The sequence below is a fragment of the Carassius auratus genome, unplaced genomic scaffold (assembly GCF_003368295.1).
Source record: "Carassius auratus strain Wakin unplaced genomic scaffold, ASM336829v1 scaf_tig00215913, whole genome shotgun sequence".
Taxonomy (NCBI): Eukaryota; Metazoa; Chordata; class Actinopteri; order Cypriniformes; family Cyprinidae; genus Carassius; species Carassius auratus.
The window spans coordinates 114488-126949 of NW_020528307.1; the positions used below are offsets into that span (position 1 = coordinate 114488).

The window sequence follows — 12462 nt, forward strand, 5'->3', positions numbered from 1 at the left end:
GAGCGGACCACCAATTCAACGGGTCTCGCTCCTCCCTCTAACTTCCACCTCGAGGAGGTCCCACAACACCCCAATGAATGGACGGACAACCAAGATTAAAATGTAACAATTTTATTTGTTTAAAAGTTTGGGGAAAGGGGTAAGGAAACTTTAAAACTAATGATGACTCGAACTATTCTTTATCCACAAATACGGATTCCAGTCTCAAGAACACTCCTCTTCAGCCCTTCCTCGACAACACTCCACTTCAGCCCTTAATTTCCCGCCGACTCCACTCCAGGTAAGTTTAAAGCAAGAGCTAGGCAGTTGACGTGCAGGGGTTCTAGCTCTCAGGTAAATACAGAGTTCAATACACAGGTGAGTATTCACAGGGCTAAGCTGTTAGCGTGCAGGGGTTCTAGCTCTCAAGTAAGTACAGTGTTCCATACACAGGTAAGTATTCAAAGGGCTGGGCTGTTAGCGTGCAGGGGTTCTAGCTCTCAGGTAAATACAGTGTTCGATACACAGGTGGGTATTCACAGGGCTGGGCTGTTAGCGTGCAGGGGTTCTAGCTCTCAGGTAAGTACAGTGTTCGATACACAGGTAAGTATTCACAGGGCTGAGCTGTTAGCGTGCAGGGGTTCTAGCTCTCAATGTAAGTACAGTGTTCCATACACAGGGAAGTATTCACAGGGCTGAGCTGTTAGCGTGCAGGGGTTCTAGCTCTCAATGTAAGTACAGTGTTCCATACACAGGTGGGTATTCACAGGGCTGGGCTGTTAGCGTGCAGGGGTTCTAGCTCTCAGGTAAGTACAGTGTTCGATACACAGGTAAGTATTCACAGGGCTGGGCTGTTAGCGTGCAGGGGTTCTAGCTCTCAATGTAAGTACAGTGTTCCATACACAGGTGGATATTCACGGGGCTGAGCTGTTAATGCGCTACTCACCACTGAAGATATTCAGAGGTCTGTATTCCAAGCAGATACGGGTTTAGTCGATGACTGACGGCTGGTGGGCCTTACAGGTGAAACTGCAAACAATACTGGGCTTCCCGCCCAGCTTGACAAGGGGGCACACAGGGGAGGATCGGCTGTTGTCCTTCGAGGGATTGCTGCGTGGGCAACGACATCCAACCTCCTCCAGAGGCGCCTCCAACACGTCCGAGCTCCAGCTTACTTAAGGTAAAGATTGTGGTTGCCACCAATACACTACTCCTCTCCGTCAGGCCTCTTCCTACGACCAGGGACACAACCACGGACAAACACCACACACCACAAAGGCACTACAATTCTTCTCGTGTGTACACTTCAATATAGCAGCACTCACCACACTCCACACACTCAGTGAAAGAAGATCGGTGGTGTATTCCCGTTTCGGGCTCAGAGTCCTGACAGGGCGGGCCAGTTGGGCAAAGGCAGGAGGGCAGACCACAGCAGGCAGATATATCGTACACCGGAGTCTCTCCGTCTTTCCCAGCGATCTCCAACGCAAGGCACTACTATCAACACTGAGTAAACACACAAGCACTGAGGATTATCAGATCAACACAAGAGGGGGGGGGGATTTTCCACTGCTACGGAGAGATATGCAGTCGGAATCCTTTCTTAAAGGCGGTTAGTCTCCCTCCACATCCGTCATTCACTCTCCACAATATACAAGAAATGTTCGTAAAGCCTTCACCCACCAGTACACAGTGTTGTCCTCTCCCAACACGAATTCAATGATCTCCTTCACTCAGGGGCCTTCCAAACGTAGGATCGCTCCTTCAACTCAATCCACAATAAGAGGTAAACACAACGTACAAAAGGTCGATCACTTAACTTCCTCCGCACTTCCAATATCCATTTTCCTTGGATTCTCCGTTGCAGCCCGTAAATCGCAACATCCACGCCACACCAGCTACTTCCGTATCCCGTGGAACAACAGCAAAACAAAAACCTCCTCCTGTTCATAAACCAGCCCCTTTTATATCACTGCATCCTTCCCGATCCTCCAATCGGTATCCAACACGTCCTCTTCCCACACCTGACATGTATTTTGGATAATTTCCCCGCCTTGGGCCAACCGGAACAGAACTTATGTTTCACTTAAATTGGTCCGGGCGGAAATATTTCCCACACTACAGTTCCGCCCGGATTAGTCACCCAGTGACATTTTTGTGGAATTTTCTGAATTCATAGGGGACCTGTTACTAAACATGACAGATTTGTATTAGTTGGTGACATCACTGTCCATGTGTGTTGCCCCTCTGAATAGTTATCCATTAACATTTACATTTAATCATTTAGCAGACACTTTTATCCAAAGGGACTTACACATTAGAACAATAGAAGAAATCAGACTAACAAGAGAACAACAACAGTATTCAAGTGCCATGACAAGTCTTTTTTTTTTTTAAATTAGTAAAGACTTGTTTGTTTGAATTGAGATTGGGAGGTCATTCCACCAGCTGGGCACAGTCCAAGAACAGGTTTGTGAGAATGATTTTGAACCTCTTTGGGATGGCACCACAAGGCATTGTTCCCTTACAGAACACAAGCTTCTGGAGGGCGCATAAGTTTGAACCTGTGAGTTTAGGTATACAGGTGCCGTGCCAGTGTTCGTCCTGTATGCAAGTCGTGGCCTAGTGGTTAGAGAGTTGGACTCCCAATTGAAAGGTTGTGAGTTCGATCCTCGGGCTGGCAGGAATTGTGGGTGGGGGAAGTGCATGTACAGTGCTCTCTCCACCTTCAATACCATGACTTAGGTGCCCTTGAGCTGAACCCCCCACCTGCTCCCTGGGTGCTGCAGCATAAATGACTGCCCACTGCTTTGGATGTGTGTGTGTGTGTGTGTGTGTGTGTGTGCTCACTGCTCTGTGTGTGTGAAATTCGGGTGGGATAAATGCAGAGCACAAATTCTGAGTATGGGTCACCATACTTGGCTGAATGTCACGTCTTTTTCACTTTCAAGTCAAAGGCAGGACTGGGTCGTTGTAGCAACATGGTCTGTGAAGCTTGAGATTCCTGATATAAGACAAACTTGCATATACTCGGCACATTTTTGCAAAGATTTTACTGAGCTTTACAATAAACTGTTGAGTCATCATTTGCTGATCTTGATGCTTAACATCATTTCAATTCTTTAAACAAAGTTTGGACGAACGTATTAAATTCCATTGCACCTTTAAAGCATTTTAAACTAAAACCCAAATCAGAACCTTAGATTGATAATAACATTTGCTTCTTGAAACAATCCTGTAAAAAAGCAGAAAGAAAATGAAAAAAAAGACAAATTGCAAATCTCTTTTGATATTCTAAAGAATTGTTTGTCTATTTTTTTTAGATTGTATTGACAAGCATAACTGTACTCCTAAAATACTTTTCTCTGTTATTATATCTGCTCTAATTTTTCTACTTTTTAAAACTTCTTCATTTGCACTTTTTGACAGTGTCAGGGAAAGTTACTTTTAAAAATAATGCATTACAATATTGCGTAACTCCCTTAAAAGAGACCAATTACGTTACTTACAGTAGTTACTTTTTATGGAAAGTAATGCATTGTTACTTTTGTGTTACTTTTTCAATCTGGACAGGGCTTACTTGTTTGTTTTTAATATAAAAGGTTATATTGTTTGGTAAATGTAAAAGCCCTTTCACAACAAAAGCTAAATTAATAAGTTAAATTAATAAGTTTCCAGCTGAAGAGAAAGTATTTTCACACCTGGACAACGTGAAAATTCAAGTTCAACAAACTTAAGCAATAAAAAAGAAGCTCACATCTCTCCCCGTGTTTGAAATCTGGGTGTGGTGTTTGATAATTCCTTAAAATTTGATAAACAAATTAGTGCTGTAGTAGGATTTAGCTTTTTCCATCTTCGCTTCCTTTCTAAAATCAAGTCATTTCTCTCAAAAAGCTCTCTAGAGGTTGCTATCCATGCCTTTATTATGTCTTAGCTGGATTATTGCAACACCCTCTATTATGGTATATCAAAGTCCCAATCTCTCATTTACAAATAGTTAAAAATGCAGCAACTAGATTCTTGATGGGGTGTAAAAAGTTTGATCATGCCACTCCCCTCTTGCAATCATTGCACTGGCTGCCAGTTCACTATCAAATTGTTTAAAACATTGCTGTCTATTAATCACTTCCAAAATCACAATCAAGCTCCATTTTATTTGTCTAAATTACTCCACCCCTATTCTTCGACGTGGTGACTAAGATCAGAGAGCAAATTGTGCTCCAGACCCCTAGAACCCGATTAAAACCAAAGGATCTAGAGCCTTTGAAGTGGCTGGTCCCACCCTCTGGAGCAACATTACGGGGAAGTCATGGCCTAATGGTTAGAGAGTCGGACTCGCAATCATAGGGTTGTGAGTTCAAGTCTCGGGCTGTCAGGAATTGTAGATGGGGGGAGTGCATGTGCAGTGAGCAAGGCACCGAACCCCCATCTGCTCCCTGGGTGTGTGTTTGTGTGTGTGTGCACTTTGGATCGGTTAAAAGCAGAGCACGAATTCTGAGTATGGGTCACCATACTTGGCCAGAATGGCTTCCACTTTATCTGAGATTAAGTCATAGTAATAGCACATAGTACTGTAATATGTGCCTTTGAATTGTTCTCATGTGCTTTTGTTGTTGTATGGGTTTTGAAGTGTTTGCGTATGTTAACTGATTTTCTCTACATTATATATTATTGTCTGTTGTACAGCCATTTGGTTGGCTTTGTTTCGTGCTTAAATAAAACTGAACTTGAACTTGAAATATATACTTGTGCATGGTATTCTCCTTTACAATTTTCTTTCAAACATAAATTGTACAGGTATTGTCCACTTAATACACCCTTTTTTCCCATTTAATATATTTTTGTGTTTCTTTTGAATTTCAGAGAACTCATAGCAGTAAAATATAGAACAATAGTCACCATATATATGCATATACAAACCCGATTTCAAAAAAGTTGGAACACTGAATAAAAACAGAATGCAATGATGTGGAAGTTTCAAATTTCAATAATTTATTCAGAATAAAACATAGATGACATATCAAATGTTTAAACTGAGAAAATGTATCATTTTACCAGTGTTTTCTGGAAGTATTCCTGAGCCCGTGTTGTGATTTCCATTACAGTATCATTCCTGTATGTGATGCAGTGCTGTCTAAGGGCCTGAAGATCACGGGAATCCAGTATGGTTTTCCGGCCTTAACCCTTACACACAGAAATTGTTCCAGATTCTCTGAATCTTTGGATGATATTATGCACTGAAGATGATGATAACTTCAAACTCTTTGCAATTTTTCTCTGAGAAACTCCTTTCTGATATTGCTACACTATTTTTCGCCGCAGCATTGGGGGAATTGGTGATCCTCTGCCCATCTTGACTTCTGAGACACACTGCCACTCTGAGAGGCTCTTTTTATACCCAATCATGTTCTCAATTGACCTAATAAGTTGCAAATTGGTCCTCCAGCTGTTCCTTATATGTACATTAACTTTCCCGGCCTCTTATTGCTAGCTGTCCCAACTTTTTTGGAATGTGTAGCTCTCATGAAATCCAAAATGAGCCAATATTTGGCATGACATTTCAAAATGTCTCACTTTCAACATTTGATATGTTATCTATATTCTATTATGAATAAAATACAAGTTTATGAGATTTGTAAAATATTACATTCCTTTTTTACTCTAAATTTGTACAGTGTCCCAACTTTTTTTGGAATCGGGTTTGTATATTTTTTATATCCTTGCATAATGTAAACATCACTTGGACTGTTAAATAACAGACTGTTACAATCGCTTTGATTTACACATTCTAACTTATTAGCACTTCAGGATGCCATTGGTATATTTTATATGAAACTCCATTTAATCAACTCTTTAACTATTAGAACAAAAAGGGTTCTCACACTTTGGTTAACTTCAAATTCAAGAACCTTTCAAGGACTTTCCAGGTCAAATACTCTCAAATTCAAGGACTTAAACCACATAAGCACAGGTAAGTTTTTTGGTATTTTCACCTAAATTTTAATGTTTACCCTACAAACATGAAATTAAAAAAAAAAATTAAAAGGTTTAATTTGAAAGAAAACCCTTTAAAATACAATATATGGGTGCAATTCTTTATAAATAACATTATATATGTTTAAAACATTACAATAAACACAAAAAAGGCGCTTTCTGAAAAAAAGTATTTTTTTATTTTTTTATTTGTAATTTAGGTTCTATTAGGAACATGTTAATATGTCATTTTCACAAGATATGAATTTGTGGGAAAATCGTATTAACTCGTGGTAAGTTCATATTATGTCGTGGCCACAATATCATTTTGTTGAGGTAACGACATCCTTATGTTTTTTTATTGTATTTTTGAATGGTAATATACTAATGTTTCCACACAAAAAAGGGACAAGCACAACTATTTTCTATATTGCTAATCACAATTGTTTCTTGAGCAGCACATCAGCAAGATTTTGTTTAAAATCAAATTGATCTTCTTTTAAATTTATTTTAATGGACTCTAAGCCCTTCTCCTTCCAGACAAAAAAGTTTAAACAGTCAAGGGGGGTACAAAAGAATGATTATAACAAATTGGCATATGAACAGAGGTCTCTGGACAAGACTTTCCTCACCTGATTTAAGTTTTTTACTGAATTCTTTAACACAAAATTTTGATGTGGGCCTATCCAACTTGGAGAAACATGGCTGCTAAGGAAGTGCCAACAGCCAGCCATTCTCCATTTGTACCCACAGTGGGACATCAGGGGTCAAACTGGTCAGAGTCCCCTCCACCCAATACATTAAAGCCCTAACATTGATGGCCCAATAATAATAATAATAATAATGTTTAAATACAGGCATACCCAGACGACCTCCAGATTTAGATTTTTGTAGATGCATTTAAGAGATCCTACTGTATGTGTCTTAAAGTTCCAAACATAAGAGACGATTATAGACGGTTTCATCGGGCGCACGCGCCTGGACCTAAGTTAACTTCCGGTCTGTGTTGTGTATATCGGTCTGGCTGCGGTGCCATCTACAAACGCAGTTAAAGCCAAGGTGATGAGTAGACTGAAGTTGGGCTCAGGTGGCTGTGCTGCGGCATGTGTTTCCCATACATTTATTTATTTTTGGAAACTCGCCACAATTTTAAAACTGATCGATTTTCAAAAAGGCTTCGTTAAATAAACATGAGTAACGTAACGTTACGTAACATACTGCACGTTTAATAATAATAATTCCTTACATTTATGTTTAAATATCAAAACGAGGCACGGGTGTTTTTATATCGCTGTATTTCTGAAAGAAGACTTGCATGTTATATGCGTGATAAAGCAGGGTGTGAGCATACCAGCTCTGCTTTGTTTACAGCTGTTACTGGGGAAACCTCTATTTCTCGCGCTTTATGTCTGTGCTTTAAAACATCTCCTGCTGGCAAATAATGAATTAGCATTTTCATTACGTCCGCCTGATCCACACAGAAAACACATTTTGTTTGTTATCAAAAAATATCTACTCTAGAGGGACTTGGCTGTTGTTATTGATTCTATTTGGAGTCTACCGGAAGTTAAGTTAGGTCCACAAAAGCGTTCAAGAGCATTAACGTTTGTTTATGTTGATGCCGTTGAAACCGTCTATAGAGTCCAGTTCCCATAAGAAAAACAGGGAGATTCAGGCAAAGATATAGGAATCTGGGAAGAGAAACTATTTTTATTGAATTTATATGCCCAATCATTGACATCATTGTAAAAGTTGTAAAAGTTTCCAGCTCCTTATATTGAGTTGACTCTTTCAGTTTGATGGTAATGTATTCTACAAATTTACTCCCCCGATTATTATTTTGGAATTATTGCCATCAGGAAGTAAGTCAAAAAACTTCTTGTAAAAATTAGGATCGTCAGTATTTGGACTGTAGATATTTAAGAAAGTCAAGGGGAAAGAATTTATGGTACCAGAAACAATAATATATCTAACATTAGGATATGTCATCATAGAAGAAAATTCAAATGGAATATTTTTCTGAAAGAAAATGGCCACTCCACGGGCGTGAGAAGTAAATGGTGATTGATAATCTTGAGATATCCAACTGCAACGCAACCTTTGCTGCTCAGTTGCTTTAATATGAGTCTCCTGTAGAAAAATCATGCTGATAATGATTTAAGGTGCCTAAATACTTTTTCTCTCTTTTTAGCATGTCCTAGCCCCTTAACATGTTCAAACATCGCTCCTTTCCATGAATAGAGCTGCCTCCGTCAGATCTTCAAGTATTGTAGGTGTCTCCGCTCCGTGTGAATGGATTTGCAGCCTAGCTGGGTACCGCAGCGTGAACTTCATTCCCTTTTTGCACATGGTTTGGATCATGTCCTGAATAGCATCAGTGGTATAATCAGGAAAAATCAGGACCCTTTTGCCCTTGTATTCGAGTGGTGGCACTGTCTCGCGATGCAGAATCAGCTTCTCTTGAAAGTGGTGAAAGCGCACCAGGATTGTGCGCGGTTTCTCACCAACTACCAGTTTAGGCTGAAGAGAACGATGTGCTTGATCCACTTTAACCAGGCGAGGAAAATGCTCTTCTCTGAGCAGTTGGGGAATCAGCCTGGAGACAAATTCAGTGAGTTTACCCTCCTCCTCGCACTCTTGTATCCCCACAATCTTAATATTATGCCTTCTTGACTGAGCTTCTAGATCCAACACTTTAGCACAGAGCTGATTATTTTGATAAGACAGCTCTTAGTATTTGGTTTCCAACTCTTGCATCCGTGCTTCATAGTTGTTCGTAGCCAGCTCTTCATTAGCCACATGAGCCTTTAGCTCAGCCTCCGATGTCTCAAGCTTCTGGAAGTTGAGTTTGAAAGCATCAAAGTGGGGTTAACTCCCTGCAAGATTGACTCGGCCATCTCTTTATATACTGTATCTCCTTGCACAGAGCATAAGCATTATCTGGTATTTTTTCCACCGTGTCAAGTGAGCTAGCTTTAGTGTTAGCTCCCGATACTTGGTCGTCCTGATACTTCTTTACTTTGGAGACTTCGGCATTATTGAATTGAGACAGAAATTCACATTAAATAGCAAAGTAGAAACCCTTTGATGGCATAAAACTAAGTAAAACACGGTTAAATAATAACTTTGTCGAGGTCTTGGAGAGGAGCCCTAACAAAACGAGCGTCTGTACCTCAGACGTATCACACCCGGTTTTCTTTATTGTAAATGTCATTTTTTTCTCCTGTTTATGCTTCAGATCGGGATTTGGCGGAGACTGCTAACATTTGTTTCTTTTTCTTTGGCATAGGCTACTTAGAGTCTCTGGGTTTAGTTAGTGATATGTTTTGTTTATTATTTTATTATATAGTTGTATTTTATTATTATTTTTTATATAGTTTTATAGTTGTTTTTCTCTCCCCATGACGGAAACAGCTCAGATTTCCCATAAATTATGAAAAACAACTGTATGTGTGTTTAATATAACTGGAATTACATGGGAATAAAAACATAAATACTGTTCATGTCAAGCTGTCAATGATACAATTAAACACTTTCCTCATTTTTTAAGCATGCTTTCTTATTTTGAATATCTTCTTAATCACACAAGTATTTCTAGACTATTTATCCCATTGCTTTCATTCAGACGATACTTTACCACATTGTTTTTCTCATTAAGTATGAACTTCTAGAATTATAAAAGAAACTTTCAAATCTAATTGTTATGTTGATACAACTTTTTTTTTAGATGATTCCTTTTGAGAAATTATCTTAATTTTAACCAATACTGAAAAAACTATAAAAAATAAAAAAATAATAAAAAAAATTTGGGGGGATTTTGCCAGATTTGTTTAGTAAATCAGACTTGACCTGAGAGATGTGCAGAGAAAAGCAGTTCTGGAGATCCTGTGATGTGTGAAATATATTCAGCAAACATCCAGTCAGATTTTCCTAAGGGTGGAGACTCGAGCTGCGAAGAGAAACACAAATAAAAAGAGGGATTCATAGAAGAAGAGAGAGCAGAAGGGGAAACTCACACCCTCACCATATGTGACCATCACAGATATCTGATTAATGTTCTTTAAAAACAAGATGAAGGAAATCTCTTATCTGTTCTTACTTTTGGGTGAGTAAAAATGACAATTATAGATGCTGTTTATCTATTCTTTATGAAAATATTTAAAGAAGAAAATACAACATAAAATTGACCCACATCTCAGAAAGCAATGGAAATATTTTGTTTTTGTAACAGGTGTCTTTTCCATTCAGGGGAGTTCAGAAAATGTGAAAGGTAAAAAGTAGTAACTAATGTCCCATTAATTAACATGCATACATTAACATTAACAAAAAAAAAAAAAAAACCTTTTTAATGTTGGTTAATAAAGTACAACTGCTCATAGTAAGTTCATAGTATTAACCTCAGATTTTAATGAAGTAGTAAATGGAACTGAGGTTGGAATTTAATATCTGAACCCAAAATCTAATATAGTGATACTTCACACATTTGAGTCTTGACCCTCTGTCTCTTTAAATGTTTTCAGAGAATTTGGCATTAAGAGGAACGGCTGTACAGTCGAGCACATATAACAGCTGTGGGGCTGCAAAGGCCATCAACGGCATCAAATACTCTCCTTCAGGTATACCCACTCCAGAAGAAATCTATACATACTGCTCCATCACATCAAAGGAGCTCAACCCGTGGTGGAGGCTGGACCTGCTGGATTCTTACTCCATTTCCAACGTGATCGTCACCAACAGAGCTGACAGCTGCTGTCCGGATCAAACTGCTGGAGTAGAGATCCGCATCGGAAACTCTCTGGAAAACAACGGAAACAACAATCCCAGGTGAAGTTATGAAAACAGTTATGAACGTGTCAGGAGAACTGGATTTGAGAAGGTCAGCTGATTGTGTCGTGGTTTCTCTCTTTCTCTCTGTAGATGTGCTGTCACTTCACTTGTCCCAGCAGGCAGTTCTGTCAGTTTCTCTTGTGGGGGAATGGAAGGTCGTTATGTGAACATGTACATTCCTAACATCCAGGAGTATCTCACGCTGTGTGAGGTGGAGGTTTATGGAACAGGTAATTTCTAACACCTCATTCTAGATTGCTGTCGCATTAGTGAAATTTCACATGGAAAAACATAGGTCCATTGTCAATAACATATGTAACGCAATAGTGATATACAAAGCACAGCTCACAATGATGTCATTTTCAAGCCCAGCATCTTTCTGTTGGTTGAATTTGCATGATCAACTTTAACATGCAGTGAAATCTGTGTGGGGAATTTTTGACATTGTGGGAAACTCCGGTATTCTTGTTCTACGAGACTGAATCCAGCTTCTTATTCATAGATTCTTATGGATGGTATCCCTTCTAGCTTAAAAATGTGATACTTCCGCGGTTCATATTCATGTAATGTGGCATTTGTGTCTCAGTTTCATAAACGAACGACAAACTATTTTAAAGGGGTCATATGATGCCTTTTTAAGCTTTCCTTTCTCTTTGGAGTGTTACAAGCTGTTTGTGAATAGATAAGATCCCTAAAGTTATCAAGCCCAAAGAAATATTCTTTATAAAAGTTAAGACTCGCCATGCCCTCCCACAATGCCTTGTTTTAAAACACCCCCACGTTTACTGACTGTGGGAAGATTTGCATAACGCCGCCCAAATGTTCACGCAGAGAAAGAAGGCGTAACTTTAATTCTCGCTGTAGTACTGTTGCCACCGCCGTCATGTAGTGGAGACACTGTTTCGTTTGGTCTTCCAAAAGAGGACACAACTAGAAATCAGTGATTAAGTTATGTTAATAACTTATATGTTAATAACTTATGTTAATAACTTATATATATATATATATATATATATATATATATATATATATATATATATATATATATATATATATATATATATATATTTTTTTTATCTAGCCTCCTGTGAAGAGTTCATATGACCCAGCACCTGTGAGTAGATGATGGCTACCCTGCAAGGACTCCAGATACAAAATTATGATATTTTTATTGCTTTAAAATGCAGAAACAGTTTGCTTGAATGCATATCTGGTATTTGTAAATATTATAATTTCAATTAGATTTAGATTTCAACTGCTCTTTCTGATACAAGCTCCTATAAAGACTATAAAGGATTTTGTAAAAGGAAAAACGTGCATTTTCTGTAAAGCTTAATATATCTCAATATGTGTTGTGAAATGTGTTATACAAATAAATGTGAATTAAACTGAATGAGCCATTGCATTGTTGTTATGTCTGACATTTTTTTTTTTAGTTTCCCAGGGAGATTTTTATACAGTGTGCTTGTTCCCTGACAGCAAGCAGTTTCGGTCCAGATTCGGCCCACATCTGGCCCGCATGGATTTCATGCGGGCCAGATGTGGGCCGGATCTGGGCCAACACTATGTTGCTGTCTGGGTTCATAACAACAACCACAAAAAAAAATGTATAGGCTACACACACTTTTACTGTAGTGAAGTCACATTAAGCCAAGTATGTTGACCCATACTCAGAATTCGTGC

At 38.8% G+C, this 12462-nt stretch overlaps 1 protein-coding gene across 1 annotated transcript; it reads left to right on the plus strand.

The window, feature by feature from the left end:
• The first annotated feature begins 8394 nt into the window (after nt 1-8394).
• LOC113096406 (fucolectin-1-like) lies at nt 8395-12104 on the plus strand. The gene is made up of 5 exons (XM_026261786.1): nt 8395-8563; nt 10184-10222; nt 10473-10776; nt 10870-11009; nt 11861-12104. Exons 1-5 carry the CDS (start codon nt 8395-8397, stop codon nt 11881-11883), a joined length of 675 nt encoding a protein of 224 aa, XP_026117571.1. The 3' UTR covers nt 11884-12104.
• The last annotated feature ends 358 nt before the right edge of the window (nt 12105-12462 follow it).